We start from the raw sequence: 16,347 nt of genomic DNA on the forward strand, positions 1-16,347 counted from the left end.
ATTTTATTATTTTTGTTGTTATTCAAATAAGAGGAAAAAAAACTCAAAATTGTTGCTCTTGTTTTCAGGCCAGCGGTTTTGCGTAACGACGTGCGTGTTCCACGGCCGCTACCATCTCGACGCAGCACTCCAGGTCGCCGTACTCCATCTCCCGTGGGCCAAATGTCAGGTAGGAGGGACTCGCCACCTGAACCAGTGGCCAGCATAACTCAATTGTCATGGGGCTTAAATGCACTGCGTTATTCCATTATTTCGGCCCTGTTTTCTCTCTCGGCCGCTTTTTGCTCTTTATCTGAGCCTCGTCCTCATCTGTTTTTTGTCCATCTGACTATCGAGGAAGGAGCCGAGTTTACCTTGAGGCTCCGGGCGCCTCGCAAACCAACACAGCCGCTTTTTTTTTTTTTAATTGTGTGTGTCCGGTGAACGTAGTGCTTGTGTATTTTTGCACAGCTCAAAGAAATGCACAACTGTGGAAAAAAACAAAAAAATTTAAACGCTTGCTGTATGCTAAGCAATAAAAAGTTCGTATGGAGATCAAATCCTCAAGCATCTTTGCAGGCTTTTTGTCAGGACTATTTCGGAGAAGATTCTAATTGGGTGCGGAACGAAGGGCGAAGGCTAACCGTCCCCGAGGTCGGCCTTACCGCGCTTTTGTCTTTGGCATGCAACCAAAATAACCGCAGACGCACAACTATGTCAACACGGCCCGCCCTGCCTTAACACTTGTGCAGGCTGGTTCGCCGGGTGCAGTCGCAATTGTCCCTCGCTCTTTTGCATTTGCGGAAGAAAAGTCGCTTTTAAAGATGAGCGGTGGCGCACTGGACTGCAGCGTGCTGGAGGAGGACTGGCACAGAGGGCAGAGCTACTCGGCTCACTGGCACAGCCTCGGCGTGTCCCGCTCGCAAAGGTCGGCAAAGTCGGCAATCTTGTCGACGTTAGCGCTTAGGCTTTGGGAGTTTCGGTTCAGCTTCGTCTGGATTGCTTTTTGATTGAATGTAAACAGGAGCAGGATTCAAATACAGCCTTTAAAATTCGGGTCCGTCAATTTGAAATCTTTTTCCAGCGAGGCGCAGCGCTCCGAGAACTACCGGCGAGCCAGGCGACTCCTGCGGCGCTTCCTCTCGGGCGCCATCGGACACAGGCAGACCGACAAAAAGGTTGAGCCGGGAAGCCAGCGAGCAACTTGACAGCTTCAAAGAGTTTCGTGTCGGAAAGCAAGACAAGGATGTCGCCGAGGTTCCCGGCTTGAAGGGTTTGCCGATTGTTTTCCGTCAGTGGATCCAAAAGTATGTTTGCTTTTTTTAATAAAGCACAAAGCCAAAGTTAACCACTTTGTCCTCTGCATTTTCATTTGAAAATATGAATCCTACAAAATTGGCAAACGTGATGCCAGGAGGATGATCACATACTCTAATTTGACCGCTAACATGTGGCACAATTCCACATTCCAAATACTGCGACAGTGTGTGTGTGTGTGTCCATCTGCCAGGGATGAAGAAGGTCTCAAGGGAAGCAGTTTGATGACAACGTGGCAAATTTCCACCGCAGTTCAGCTGCTGCTTACACTGGGAATAGGCCTTCAATTAATTGAATCAGCGGCTCAATGTATGTTTTGTCAGCTGGCCTTGCACCATTCAAACCCTAACATGCCCCTTTAACCCACCCCCCCCCACACACACACACACACACACACTCGACCTCCCAAAAGTGAACATTGGCCGGCGATGACATTGCAGAAGGTTTCCAAACAACACAGATGACGTGTTTGTCTTGTTTTTCTGTTTGCAGAATATTTGAGAGCTCTGCACGGGATCCTCTGAAGAGTTAAGATTCAAAGTGAGCTGGCAAAGGCAAACGTGGACTGATGAGGAAGATGGTGGAGATCTGTTGAAGGTTGGACAGCGGACCTGAAAGCAATGATGCGTCCATTAGCGTGGCTAATCTGATGGCATCGGTGCCGGAGGGCAGAGAATGGAAGCGTACGCAAACGCTATCAGGATTCAAACCCGGCACCCCCCCCCAAAGTCCAAACAACAAAGTGAGGCTATAAAAGGAGGCTCCGAGCCGGAAGCTCAGCGGCAAACTGACTTTTATCCGCAGGGGACGAATGGAGCAAACGGAAAACGACACGGCCGCCATTGCTGCCCGCTACCAGCGCTTTGACCCGGCGGCGTATCTGCAGTACAACTACACGCCGCCGCGAGCCGACTTTGACAGGGAGGACAGCATCGTGCCGTGGAAACTGGCTCGTCTACACCGAGCTTTCGCCGAAGGTAAGCGAGCGGTACCCGAGCCGCTCCGCCTGTCACCGAACCGCTTTTGCTCAGGCGACATCGGCGGCGAGCTGCTGGTGGACGTGGGCTCCGGGCCGACCCTCTACCAAGTCCTGAGCGGCTGCGAGGTCTTCAACGAGGTGGTCCTGACTGACTTCCTGGAGTCCAACCGGGAGGAACTGCGGCGCTGGTTGCGAGACGAGGAGGGCTGCAGCATGGACTGGACGCCGTACCTGCAGCACGTTTGCAAGCTGGAGGGGCGACGGTACGACACCGCACGACGGTTCTCTCCACTCGCCTGAACTCGACTTGTGACTCTCAGGGCCTCGGCGTGGACAGAGAAGGCGGCCAAGCTCCGCCGGGCCATCAGCGACATCCTCCCCATCGACGTGCACCGTCCGCAGCCTCTGGATCCCCACAGGTTCCCCCCCGCCAAGGCTGACTGCCTGGTGTCCTGCTTCTGCCTGGAGAGCACCAGTCCCGACCTGGCCGCCTTCACCCGGGCCCTGGGCCACATCGGCACGCTGCTGCGGCCCGGTGGCCACCTCCTGCTCATCGGGGCCCTTGGGGAAAGCTTCTACTTGGGGGGGCCTGGCCTGAAGATCCCCGTGGTGCCGCTGGGCGAGGCGGAGGTGTGCGCCAGTCTGAAGGAGACGGGCTACACCCTGATCCGGCTGGAGGTTTACACACTGCCTCAGGACATGCGAGTGGGGGTGGATGATGTGACGGGGGTGTTTTTTGCAAAGGCAAAGAAGGATTAAACAGGTGCTGTCCAAAAAGTGTATTCTCCTGAGTTATATGTGCCTTTGCTGAATGTCTTTCTCATTTCAGATGGACGAGGAGTGCTCTTTTTGTTAGATGGTTACACATCCCCCCCTGCAGTGCAAAAACAGATACTACAGCAACACCAAAATCAGCCATGTGAGGAGTTTTTTTCAAATGGAAATAATGACTGTGCATTTCATTTTGTTCATATAGCAAAAAAAATGTATGGAAAAAAAATATTTTGATTAACAGTTTACTGTGTTCATGTATTGAAAGTGGACATACAAAAGCAGATACTCTATTTAAAAAAAAGCAAATGAAATATGAAAAGTATATTTCTGGATTTTATCTTATAAATATTATTACTTTGATGGAAAAATCAATTAAATTACTTCAAATGAAACTTGTGTATTCATTTCTGTGTAGTGAAGTGACATCTCTTGTGTCTTCATTGTATTGAAACTCCAATAATGATTGAATTAGCTCCATTTATTCCAAATGCAATTTACTGACTAATAAAGGCACTAGATGATATGCTTCAAAAGACATTCTGGAGCTTTTATTTGCAACTAAGCATAAATATATCGAACGCTAGTGTGCAGGACACGCATGAAAAGCCCCATACAAATGTCCATTCAAATGCTTCCATTCTCTTTAGCACCACCTTGTGGCGTCGACAGAGATGTTCTTGCACACTGTCTTTACATGCCATCTCACTCGTCGGCCTCCTCCGTGGCTCGCGACGCATCCGGCGAAGGTGACCGATCCCGCCGCGCTTCGTTTTGCACGCTGGCGTCTGCCGAAAAAGGAAGCGCCGGGTTGTGTACATGTGTGTGGTGCTGAAAGCGTGTTACGATCTTTATTGTTACCCGAATTCGACAGCGTGCCCCCGTCATTTTCGTCTTCCTCTCCGGAAGGTGTGTCGTCCCGGTCCACGGAGGTCGTGGAAGACAGGTGTGCCAGGGCCAGCCTCTGCATAGCTGAAAGTAGTTTGTTAACCTGTTATCGGTTTGTTATCATGACATAATCTGGGATGATCCAGCTCAGACTCACATCTGCCTCCACTCTAATCTCACCATCACACACACACACACACACACACACACACACACACACACACACACACACACACACACACACACACACACCAGGCTTTTTGGGACAGATGTCGACCGCATGGCCGTTTTTGCAACTGCAATTGTTACATCATGGTAGGGGTCAAATGCGGAGCCCACTGACCTTTGAGGGAAGGTGGCTCGTAGGTGCTTGGCGTTTTGTCGGACATTTTGGCTTTCAGGACTCCGTTTTCTCCAACGAGACACTGCAGCAGGCACGAGGGAAATGGCAGCAGGGACACGGCAGGCAACACACAGCAAAATGGTACGAAGCCGGCGTACCTGGTGAGACCCGGGGTCATCTTCCGGCGATAGCGGGTCCGTCAGTCGGAAGAGGGTGGCGGGCGTTGGTCTTCGACGTCGAATCTGAACACAGACATGCTCGTGACTCAATTTGAGATCAGAACATTTTTAATTTGACTTGACCTGTTAAGGGGTTGCTACATCATGGCATCATTTTCCACTTAAGCCTATTAAACATAAATATTGTATTAAAGTCTTTGGTGTGGGCTATTTTATCTTTAAAGAATCAATAAAATAAAAATTGCGAAATTAGGTGTTAAATTAGAAAAACATTTACATGGTGTAAAAAAAAAAAAGGTTGCAATTCCCAGTTGACACCACAGGAGGGCAGCAGATTCCTCTGATCAGCACAAAACGCTCGATTCAGTTACACTGAATTGCTTGTCACAAATTGCCACTGGGAGGCGCCAAATCACAACTTTTGTTTGGTCCTGAGCAGCAGGTGCAGGTTTGATTCCCAACCTGTGCCAGTTCAAAGCCCAGTTTAAAAAAACAGGTGCTTACATAAGAGCCTCAAGAGCAAATACTCTGCCAAACAAATCATGAGATAAAAAAAAAAAATGTGTGGGAGGCTCATTTTAGTCAGTTCCTGCTTTATAAAAATAAGCAGCAATTATAAAACAAAAGTCCTAGTGTTATTTGGAATGCATAATACAGGTGAGTCATTATCATAGCTGAGAATTATGCAACTTCATGTCCTATTGTAGCGTTCATCATCCACGCAAGTTGGATGGACATGAGCTTGCACGAGAGCCCTCAGCGCCCGTGTTTTGTAACATGGTGGAAATCACATTTTAATATTTGTAATGTTTTATCCCTCATGTCAGCTTCTCCTCCACTCCTTTTGAAACCTCATCACTTTGAAGAGATGCAAAAAGTCAGGCTTGCACGGCTCAGCTTAATCCCTGCGCTGTCCATACTCTACTGCCAACAGGCGCTAATACATTAAAAAAACGTGAGTCCTACTGCTCCTCGTGTTACGTAAGTAGGGGCCACTTCAACGCGGGGGCAGGGGGCCAACAATGAGCAACCAAATTCTGTGAAGCTTGCTCAAAGTTCACTGCAGTTCTTTTTTTTCCCGAATTGATGCCACACCTCAGTTGGATAGTGCGGCGCTGTCCTCTTGAGAAGATTCACACTGATACACTAAATACTGTAATGCCTCCCCCCCCTTGGGGGTAATAACACAAGGGTACCACAGGGCGTCGCGATTTCACGGTTAGTCGTACGAGTCACGTTCTTTGCGCGCATAGCTGAACAGTCTGGATGCATCTGAAAGGCAGAACTTTGCAATGGAGTCTATGTCGCTTAACAAAATCATTAGGCATCGATCTAACAATTTATCGATATGTGACTTGATTGCAGCAGCACACCTTCTACAGATGACACATGGCACCCGTGAACCTGAGGTTTGCTATGGAGTCAATAATGAAGGGGGGAAATGTGCAAATTTTAATACACGTGTACTGTAAAGAACGATTTTAACAACGTAATATTGTTCTGGTTTTATATAGTTTCAAGAAATATTTTGCAAGTCTCTCCATCTGCTAATAAATGCCTAGTACCCTGTGCATGATCCTCACCAGTTCCACTTGTCGCGGGTCCAGCTGGAGGGGCACCGCCGAAGGCACCGAGAACTGGATCTTCCTCTTAGCATCGCTGTCCTCCGGCTCACGCTCCGCAGTCATGTTGATCCCTGCAGGCAGAAGGGGCTCCATCATCACACGTCTCCAGCCTTGTGTAAAAAAAAATAAAAATTGAAAAAAAGTCCAATCTGCTCTATGAACGGTCAGTCCCACTCCCACATATGCATCCTTGGTCACGAAGCAACACAGAAGCGCGTGTCCGTGCGAAGGAAGGCTTATGACGCGGCCAGTTGTTGCCGCAGATATCGCGAGATCTAGGGGAATTTTAGACGGGGCTTCCGTGTTAACCGGTGGGCTTTAGGACCCTGTGCTCCTCTGGCTTATTAATTAAATACAGCCGCGACAAATTATGACAACGCGGAAGTAAGAAAGATTCGCAAAACTGGCGCCAATAACGTCGTCCAACTACTCCGAACAAGACGTATAAAAATGAGCAATATTGGTCGTCTTCAAACCGCTTAAGGTAGGCTACCGGAGGTAACGTGTACTGCACTGTATAGAAGCGAGAAAAGGCAACGCCTCGCCCGAAACAACAACAACATGACAGCGACGTGGCACAAAAGAGAAAAGCCACGACAAAATGTTACTGCCACTCAAAACGTAAAGCGTACTTTAAAAGTCTAATTTCAAGCCGACTTGTGGTTTAAACTGCACTAACACTTTATGACCACTAGATGTCACCCACTGCTAATTCTTGTGTGCAGAGCCTGAGGTCCATCCTAAATGTAAAAGATGTGTTTATTGCTTCATGTTTGTGAGCAGTGTGCTTCTGGGTGCTAAGTACACTGATCGACTTCCACTGACATAAATTGAAAATGATTACATTTCAACCAAGAACTATTATTTTGATTTAAAGGAATGTTTTGTAAGTCCCTCCATCTGTTCGTTAATACATGCCTTGTACCCCCCAACCTTGGCTTGACACCACAGTTTAAAACCCATTCTGCTATTTTAAAACCTGAATCCAGACTTGAAACCAGCAAGGGGCGAGACCTAGTTTACGATAATGGGGTTACGGGTGTCACCTTATTTTGCGATTGACCCCATTTTTTTTCCCCCATTCTAAAACACACCCAGTGTGAATCTACTCACTTACGCCGCTTATTTCATTTTGCCTTTCAGAGCCCGCTGACAGATGGCGAGTTCTTCTCCACCGCCTCTCCCCCCCCCCCCTCAACACCTCACCCAGCCGCCCGGGGGGAGTCGCTCTCTGCGAATGCGGCCGCATGTCAATCAGGAGCTCTCATGTGATGGCTCTTGCCAATGACGTGCCAGCCATGTGGGCCTGGCATCGCACGGCCCCGCCAGGCGAGTCGCCCGCGCGCTTCCTCCCCTCGCGCACGTCTGAGCTGCAGACAGACGCGCGGCGGCCGCAGACGAGGAAGAGGAAAGTAGAGGCAGGAGCACGCAGCACACAACACAGCCTCTTCTTCGCCCTGCGCGACGCACCGTCGGCATGGTGTAAACAAAGCCAAGGTAGGGTCTTCCGAAATCCGCGTTTTAACTTCTTTGTGTCCACCTGCATCCCATCATTCGTCCATACGGACAACATTTGGTCATTTGTGGAGCCTCATTGCAAGCGGCGGTAAATATAGAAAGATGGTGTGTGTGTGTGTGGTTTTAATTCTATGGGCGACACACACACGCGCTGGATAAATGACAATTGTGTTTATAATTTTGGGTGGAAAAGACAGGAAAAAATAAAGACATAAAATGAATTGCATTTTTGTGCCACTTGATAAATTGTGACGTGCAAATATAGTATGGAGTCAAGATGAGGCATTTGCCTTTTTTAAAGCATAACAATCTTAAAAATCATAATTCAAAGCAAAATTGCTGACATTTTAGAGTTTAATCAAGGTTGTTGGAAAAGTTTTTTCAGTTCATTATATTTAATATAGGTCTTCGCCGGGGATTCTAAAAAAGTATATACGTCCTACCATAATATTATCTACAGCCTTCCTCTAAAAGGTATGAATAACAGTATTTAAATGAACAAATCATATATTTGTTTGGACTTAAAAATGTTAAATATTTTTTAAGACATAAGGTGGTTTGCTTTTCGGTCAGACCATTAGGTACACCTGCACACCACGCCACGCCCTTTACAAATATAATTGACAAGGTCAGTGACCACCTCCGTGTGTGCGTGCGCATGTCGTGTATTGCAGTTGTACCTAATGATGTGACCTAGCGCAACCATTTGCAACTCATTTTGTGGGTGTCATTCATCGTAAATCGAACGCATCTGTCTCCAGCCATTTTGTTTCATTGAAGGTGTACCTAATACCGTGACTCGATCAGTCCTTTTATTTTATTTTTTGTCCCCTTATGTTGCATGTGTACTTGGTACATCATTTACATTTGTTTATCCTGTTTGTGGTGTACATAATAGTGTGACACATTTGCAGCCATTTTGTCTCTTGTTAAAGGTGTCCCTAATAATCTGACCGGACGTCGCCATGTTGATTCATCCCATCTTGTACATGTACCTAATCATATGACTCCGGTCATCGATTTCCAGCCATCTTCTCTCATCATGCTGTCAGTGTCCCTAATAAAGTGGCTCGGGACATGTTGCTGGTGTGCCTAATACTGTGACCTGAGACATCCAATTTCAGTTTTTTTTTTTTTTTTTTTTTCTTATTGCTCAACCTTTGTCCATCCACGTTGTCATATCCTGTTGCATAGATGTCCCCAATCATTTGAACCGAGACGTTGACGAATCCATTTTTCATCTGATGCCATTTTGATGGCCTGGCTCATTCAGTCCTTGTCTTTCTCCCCTCATCCCATCTTCAAGTGTGCCAAATGATGACTTGAGACATCCATTTTCAGCAACCACATTTTTAGGTCTCATCCCATATTTTTGGGGTGGGGGGTGGGGGGCATCATCATCCAGCTTCACCCTTGTATGACATCATAGAGTGGATATAAACAGCGCACGCGGGACCCTGCCTCCTCTGTTGCAGGTGACAATGTTAAGCCGTCTCTTCAGTGAGGTTCTACCGGACGTCCAGAGGTTAGCAGCGGACTGGGCCGACAACCCGGACGGCGGATTGGGCAAGGTAAAGAACGAGCAGGAAGGGCACCTCGGCGCGGAGGACGAGCTGGACGAGGCGCGCTGCGGGGGCAGCAGTAGCCGAGCCGAGTCCGAAATGGCAGATGAGGAGGAGGACGAGGAGGAGGGGGACGAAGATGATGATGATGATGATGAGAGCGGTGTCCATGAAGGAACCGGGGATAAAGGCGGCAAAAAACGCGGTCCGAAGAAGCGCAAGACTGGTGCGGCCCGCCACGAGCGCTCCAAAGTGCGGCGGGTGAAGGCCAACGCCCGGGAGCGCACGCGCATGCACGACCTAAACTCGGCGCTGGACAACTTGCGCAAGGTGGTACCGTGCTACTCCAAGACGCAGAAGTTGTCCAAAATCGAGACGCTGCGCCTGGCCAAGAACTACATCCTGGCTCTGGGCGAGATTTTGCGCAACGGCAAGCGTCCCGACGTGGTCAGCTACGTGCAGATGCTGTGCAAGGGCCTCTCGCAGCCCACCACCAACCTGGTGGCCGGCTGCCTGCAGCTCAACACGCGCAACTTCCTCACCGAACCGGATGCGACGCGCTTCCACATGCCCGGCTCGCCCTTCTCCTTGCACCCGTACTCGTCTTCGCCGTCGTCGTCGTACCGGTGTCGCCTCGCCAGCCCCAACTGCCAAGCTCCGGGCGGCGGGCCCATGAACCTACGCGGGCACTCGTACGCCCCCGGCTATGAGGCCGCGTACGCTCCGGGCGGGGCCTCCCCGGACTACCTGAGCCCGGACTACGAGGGCCAGCACAGCCCACCGGGGTGCTTGATGGGCGTGGGCGTCAGCATGGGTGCGCACGGCAAGCAGCAGGATCTTGACGCCGAGCGGAACTATCACTACTCGTCTATGCATTACTCCCGAGGCGGACGCGGTTTGACGTTTGGCCCTTCGGGATCCCGCGGCGGAGGCGGCGCGCACTCCGAGAACATCCCCCCCTTCCACGAGGGCCACCACGAGCGCGCGCCGGGCCCCTACGAAGACATCAGCGCCTTTTTCCATAATTGAGCCACGCACTGACTGACTTGAGTGACAATCCTTAATCTTTTCCTGTAATCTGATTACATGCGCTTCTTCATTGTACGGTATTCTGTGTGCGCGCGCAAAACAACCTGACATGTAATATAAATGAAATGCACAAATAAAACATCATTTATAATTGTCTGGTGTCATTCACACTTGCGTGGACTGGAATTCTGCATTTAAAGTCAAATTTATAAAGAAATAAAAATATAGATGAGACTAAATTAATTGATATTTCTTTGGGAGGCTTTGGAGACAAAATGGGTTCATGCATTTAATTCTTGAAAAAAGTAAACTTGTCAATTATGCATCTACCACTGACTTGTATCAAGTCTATTGCACAGGTTAAAAAAAGTCAAATTTGGGGAATTTTTTTTTGTAACGTGTCATTTTATATTTTGATGCAGTTTGGTACTCTCAAAAGAAGCACGTTTTTTCTTGTTTTAAAATGGTCTTTTTTTTAGCATAAAGCATGCATTGCTTTACATGTGTACGGATTATACATTAATAACCACTTGATCCCTATATACATTTATAAATAACCACACCAACATTTGATTCGTTTTGAAATACACTGGTGCACGGAGTTTAATTTTTTTTCGGTTGTGACAATGGCAGAATCACAATGTTGCTTGTGTGCAGGCCAGATGACATCAGTGTTGATTTCTCTATTCGATGCTAATAATAATAATAATATTACTCGGAACATGCAGGCGCCATGTTGGACCATCGCCCGTGGTCCCATATGCTGCCTTGCTGCATGGTCAAGTGTGCGAGTTAGGCTCTGCAGGCACATTCTCGTATATCCAATCCAAAAACACAAATATAATGATGAGCATCTAAATGATTCAAATTGAAATGTTCCAACTTTAAATTTAAATGAAAGAGAACGTTATTGTTTTTTGTAATAATAATAATCATCATCAAGAAATGAGTGAATCAATAATGCACATGCTGACTTTTAAAATGCCCACTCGAATTTAAATTTGTAAAATAACGCCCTTTGTTTTTATTATACGAGAAAACTGAAATATAGATCGGTACAGGCAACCCTTGGACAAATGTGCTAGTTTCATAGCGAGAATTAATAACACGCAAATTGAACAATAGTCATTTTAGTTGAATTTAATGATCTGTTAGTTTAATATCGTATCATTAGATGAAAACATCTAGTGTACAGTTTGGGAACATTGTGAGTTGATTTGAGATTGTGACGGCCGCCTGTGCACTTGGCGCACTTTGCGCATGCATATACGTCCTGCATCAGAATTTTGCGGGCCTATACAGGTGATTCACATCAAATCACTGCCAGGACGCTGTGAGCACGTCCACCCCGCACTCGTGCACGCTGGGCGCCCATACAGCCAAGCCACTCACGAGCACGCGCGCCGCGCACGCTGCAACTCGGCCAAACGTGCACCGGCCCTTGTGGGAGGGCCCCGGTGTTTCTTTGCTAATTCCACCAGCATCTGTTCATTACTCCTGCACAGCCTGCTGCGTGAAAGAAAAAAAAAAAAAAAAAGATTTTTATTTTATTTCAAGCATGCAGGAGAATGTTGTTGAGCTCATTTATAATATGCAATTATTCCTTTTTTTTTATTGTGGTTTGTCGCATTCTTGAATTCTATTATTGTTTGAGTTTATTTCTCTCTTTGAGAATTAGGGGCCTCACCTTAATTTATTTGTAATAGGGATTTAATAACCAATTCCAATCAATTAGTTCGGCCTGTTTGTTAAAATGAATGTCTGTAAAATCCCTTCAGAAATGTTGTGCGTGGTGTAATTCAATAAGCCAGCAAACTTCATTTTGTATGAAAGTGTAGCATCTGCATCATTTTATACTCGTGTGATACATTTTATTAGTAGACTATCCCTGCAAAGAAATGTTTTTAGTAACACAAGTGTCATTGAATAAGTTAAATAAATGGCCAGGGAATGCTTGGATAAAAACTGCATACCCCAAAAAAATGTAGAGGCAAGTTTTGTATGTTGTCTCTTTGGGTTTGCAGCGACAAACATCCAAGCTCTGTTGCTAAGCAAAACAGCAGCACTTAAAGTATATGAAATAAATTAAAACGTGTTAAAGTTAAAAAGAGTGATTATTGTGGTAACTTGACAAAATTCTATGCTCCCATGTTTTTTCTGGAGGGGGGGGGGGGTCCTTCCCCATGATTGTCATGAACACTTTTGGTTTTAATTGTCACTTTTCCTCGGCATCAAAAAGCATAAATATGATATTTTTCCCCAGTTGACAGTTCAGAGAAATACGGAGTGCAGTATGAAAAGATAAACATATTCATAAGAGTGTTTTGTTGACTCTCTAGTTCCAGCTCTTGTCATGGAGCCTCATTAGCTTGTGCAGGTGTACCTAATGAAGTGGCCGCCGAGTGTCTATTATGCGGTGGTGTTTGCTGCACAGATGGCAGGAGTGTTTTTTTTTATTTTTTTTTTATTTCTTTATTTATCTTTCAGGGAGGGTGAAGGAGAGGCGAGGAAGAGGAGGGCGAGTGAGGAGGATGCCGCCGAAGCCGCCGCCGCCATGGCACGGTCACGCGGGCAGCAGTAATTGGCGGCCATATTGAGGGGTTTGCAGTGCTGCGGGGTGGGCAAACTCCCAGCTGGACCTGTCAGATGGTATTCACTCCAACTCATTGCCTCCATTTTTGTTGTCTTTCCTGCATCATCTCACTGCACTTTTCTTCTTTACTTGGTTTTTTTCCCCCACCCTTTCACCTTTCTCTGCTCGAGGTCAATCTTTTTTTTTTAATCGCGATAATTAGTCGCCACATCTCACCGAACGAAAACCATCTGCATTGTAAATGGCTAAATGCTCACTTTTGCCAAAGATGAGCTAGTTACACACAAATTAATAACTGATACAAAATGTCCTTTAGTTAAAAATCAATTATTAAATTAAAAAAAAAAAGACTTCTCTGCAAGGCAGAGATGTTTTTTTCCGGTCCTTATGTCGATGGCATCACCGCATCGAGACGTGAGCGGTGTGGGCTTGTCAAAGACTAATGAACATCTGTCACGGAATTCAAACGCACAGATGCTCTCAACACACGCACACACGCGCACAAACACACTTAAATCGCCGTCCTCGACTCCTCGGCCGCCACCCGCGGCTTTCCACTTTGACCTCAAAGCGTGTTTGACCTTGAGCAGATTTTACCTCGTGGGCTGCCGTCTGTCGCCCCGGGTGCCCGTAATGACAAATTTAATAATGCTCTGCCAAAATATTAGGAACGGCTTTTAACAACAGCGTGAATACTTGAGCCAAACTGCTATTTTAGTTCGCAACAACAATAGTTCCTGACCATTTTTTGTCTGAGGAGTGCAATTTCAGCCGAGGCGTTTAGTTATTCAAGTGGACTACCTGAGGCACGGCGTCAATTAGAGGGGACGCCAATATTTGCTTTGCCATGACTTTGTCAAGTGGCTGGCTCTAGGTTGCGAGTCAACGGAAGGGAGCGCGGATTAAAAGATTGTCAGAAGAGGAGCAGAGAGGAGAGGAAGCTGGGGGGGGGGGCACTCATCCACTGAATTTGGGGGGCTGGGTCGCGTAGAGACACGCTGGTATTGAACATATGCTCATGCATATGCGCTCATGAATGAATTTATGCGTATAGCAACATAAACGCGCCTCCAATTAGGAACTTAGCGACGGAGTGACTTTTAAGAGGACGGCGCCATTCGCTAAAGTGTCTTCAAGGGCTCACAAGATTGACACGCCGCACGCGGAGAACAAAGTCGAGACCCTTCAAGGTACTTTATGGCCGTTCTTGTTTTGTCACTGCAAAGATGAAGTCGTGCAAAGGGAATAATTGTCATAGTGACATCTGAGACGGAACAACCTGCATCATTTGTGGGGATAATATGTGATCATTAAATTGTGCTTTGTGAAAAGGACGAATTATCATTATCCTAGATTAAAATAAATAAATTGTGTCGCTTTTTCTAATTCTGCAGAAATAATGAGAAGACGATGCATTCAGACGACGCTCGGACGAGGTCGTGAGCATCCGACAGAACCGCGACATCGCGGCAAGCGCGGGGGAAGCTCGGCGGCGTCCGACGAGATGAATAAATCAAACCTCTCCCCCTGAATTAATCTCTCTCAAGTTAAGATTCTATTAGCGACGAGCTTGGACATCTCCATGGCAACTGCAACTCCGCCGGGCCTTCCCGAGCGGCTTTGCTAGACGCCGTGACGGGTTACGCTAATTCGTGTACGTTCAGAGTTGCGGCGCGGGGGAGCGTTTGAACGCTGCGAAACAACCTGACGTCGCCTCGCATCCACGCTCAAAGCACGGCCGCGACCGGCGAAGGCCTCGCGTGCGCATGCGCCTCCATCTTTCCAGTTGCCAGACGCCGCCGAGTTGCCAGAGTGGCAATGCCAGAGGGAAGGAGGCGCCACATGGCTCATTGATGGCGGGGCCAGCTGGGGGGGGGGGGCGCCCATGTGTGTGTGTGTGTGTGTGTTGAATTTAGTGGGGCTTTTGTTTTGCATGTTAAATTCCACAACATCTGTTCAGTGGGCAGCCGCATAGATACCAACCGGGCTGGTGTGTGTCAAAGCGTAGGCGGGGCTCTTTCACTTTATATCCAAAGAGCCCCACTCAATTTAGACAAAAAAAAAAGAAAAATGAATCTACTATTTTTATTCTGTATTACAACCATTTGAAACCGTTGCGTGGTCTCAGAATTGTACTGGCGGGCGGGCTCGATCAAACATCAATAATTCGTTTTAGGAAAGTGCAGCAACGATGCCTTGTCTTCTTTAAAAAAAAAAAAAAGGTCAACTTGTTTTTTTGAAGTTCTCGGCCGTGCCTACAAAAGAATAAATTCATTGTGGCTGAATAAAAGAAAAAAACAAAAGCAGAGTGATTATGTTTCCTTCACACATGTTCATTTTGCCGCCGGCTGATTAATGTGACGTGACCATCCCAATTTGTTGTTCATCACAACAACTGGGTTAAAAGTAATTTCCAGCATGGTCGCGTGGAGGCTTTTCCACTAGCTGTCTGCAGGTGTGTGTGTGTGTTTGTGTGTGTGTGTGTCAGCCTCTCATTCTTCACACACGGAGGTATGCACATATAAACACACACACACACACACACAGTCCTCCTCATCCCCGCTGGCACTATGGGCAAAAAAAGTCTGGCCCACCCTCCTCCCACTTTCATTTATCTGCCCCCACTTGCCCCCCTAACGCCCCTAAGCCCCCCCCATCCCCACCCGTGGCAGCCGATGTCTTTCGCAGCGTGGCGCGCCATCTGTTGTGTTGCCCCCCCCCCTCCTCCCCTTCTGCCTCCCTCGCTCACAAACACACCAACCATCATCAACTCGGTCTTCAGACTGGATGCTGAGAAAATGTGCGTTCCGGCATGGCTGGCTTGCAGCCTGCGTGGCGTCGTACGCAAATGGGGAACGCTTTTAGCATTTCCTTTTCAAGAGCCAAAAGTGATTTGAGATCACGCGAGAAATCCGACGCGTATCTCCAAAGTTTCGCCGATAGAAATTCCGGAGACACGTTGTCAGTAGTTTAAAAAAAATAAATCTCATGTTAGTGTTAGCTAGCGATAGCCCACAATAAAATCTTTTGCCCTGAATTGTTCCCAGATCACGACGAGGGAGCGTCCAGAGAGACGCCGGCGTCGAAAATGGATGCGCTGCATCGGCTTGGGCTCTCAAGCGGAGTGACACGTGAACTTTGGTGAGCAGACCTGAGATGCCACTCGCTTGAGTCTTTTTCTTTTATTTATTAAAAACTCAATCCGACATGACATCAATTGTAATGAATAGCGCTTAATGTCGTTTAATATACAAATGAAGCCCCCTCCCCAATGAATGAGCGAGCGAGCCACACGGCAGCTGTCCACCTAATTCCTCCTTAACCAAAGCGCTCGGGCTCTGATTAAGAAAGCGATCCGGCCTTTAATTTCCTCCTGACACCGCTTAATGCCTTCGGCGCGTCTCAATCCGACCCGATGAGTCCGGCTCCTCTCCTCTCCTGCTCCGCTTGCATGACGAAGAGAAACAGATACAGGAAAGACTAAATTGGCCAAAGTTTGCATTTTGAAGTAGGGTTTCAAGTCTGGGGTAGGGTTTTAAATCAGGACTGAAATGTGCATTCAAG

The 16,347-nt window shown here is 47.4% G+C and overlaps 2 protein-coding genes and 1 pseudogene across 7 annotated transcripts; 2 read left to right on the top strand and 1 right to left on the bottom strand.

Annotated features, from left to right (window-relative positions):
• Positions 1-1,258: 1,258 nt before the first annotated feature.
• Positions 1,259-3,405, top strand: pnmt (phenylethanolamine N-methyltransferase). Of its 2 annotated transcripts, XM_085903455.1 has the most exons (6): positions 1,317-1,605; positions 1,789-2,038; positions 2,101-2,273; positions 2,328-2,538; positions 2,596-3,038; positions 3,105-3,405. In XM_085903455.1, exons 3-5 carry the CDS (start codon positions 2,108-2,110, stop codon positions 3,032-3,034), a joined length of 816 nt encoding a protein of 271 aa, XP_085759581.1. In that variant the 5' UTR covers positions 1,317-1,605; positions 1,789-2,038; positions 2,101-2,107; the 3' UTR covers positions 3,035-3,038; positions 3,105-3,405. The 2 variants fall into 2 exon arrangements, with proteins under 2 accessions (XP_085759582.1, XP_085759581.1); XM_085903456.1 differs by lacking the exon at positions 1,317-1,605 and adding an exon at positions 1,259-1,286 and having other exon boundaries at positions 1,789-2,273.
• Positions 3,406-3,527: 122 nt separating this feature from the next.
• LOC147039490 (protein phosphatase 1 regulatory subunit 1B-like) lies at positions 3,528-6,297 on the bottom strand. The gene is made up of 5 exons (XM_085904254.1): positions 6,040-6,297; positions 4,436-4,519; positions 4,278-4,359; positions 3,908-4,018; positions 3,528-3,834 (listed from the first exon to the last, which is right to left on the bottom strand). The coding sequence occupies exons 1-5, from the start codon at positions 6,175-6,177 to the stop codon at positions 3,752-3,754; spliced, it is 498 nt and encodes a 165-aa protein (XP_085760380.1). The 5' UTR covers positions 6,178-6,297; the 3' UTR covers positions 3,528-3,751.
• Positions 6,298-6,445: 148 nt separating this feature from the next.
• Positions 6,446-16,032, top strand: LOC147039491 (neurogenic differentiation factor 2 pseudogene; annotated as a pseudogene). Of its 4 annotated transcripts, none has more exons than XR_015063283.1 (4): positions 6,446-6,565; positions 7,225-7,578; positions 12,678-12,839; positions 15,831-16,032. The product of XR_015063283.1 is annotated as a neurogenic differentiation factor 2 pseudogene, transcript variant X4 (transcript). The 4 variants fall into 4 exon arrangements; XR_015063282.1 differs by lacking the exon at positions 15,831-16,032 and adding an exon at positions 14,178-14,515; XR_015063280.1 differs by lacking the exons at positions 12,678-12,839; positions 15,831-16,032 and adding an exon at positions 9,075-10,335.
• The last annotated feature ends 315 nt before the right edge of the window (positions 16,033-16,347 follow it).

This window comes from Syngnathus leptorhynchus, chromosome 22 (genome assembly GCF_054491065.1).
Source record: "Syngnathus leptorhynchus isolate UIUO chromosome 22, UIUO_Slep, whole genome shotgun sequence".
In the NCBI taxonomy this organism is placed as follows: Eukaryota; Metazoa; Chordata; class Actinopteri; order Syngnathiformes; family Syngnathidae; genus Syngnathus; species Syngnathus leptorhynchus.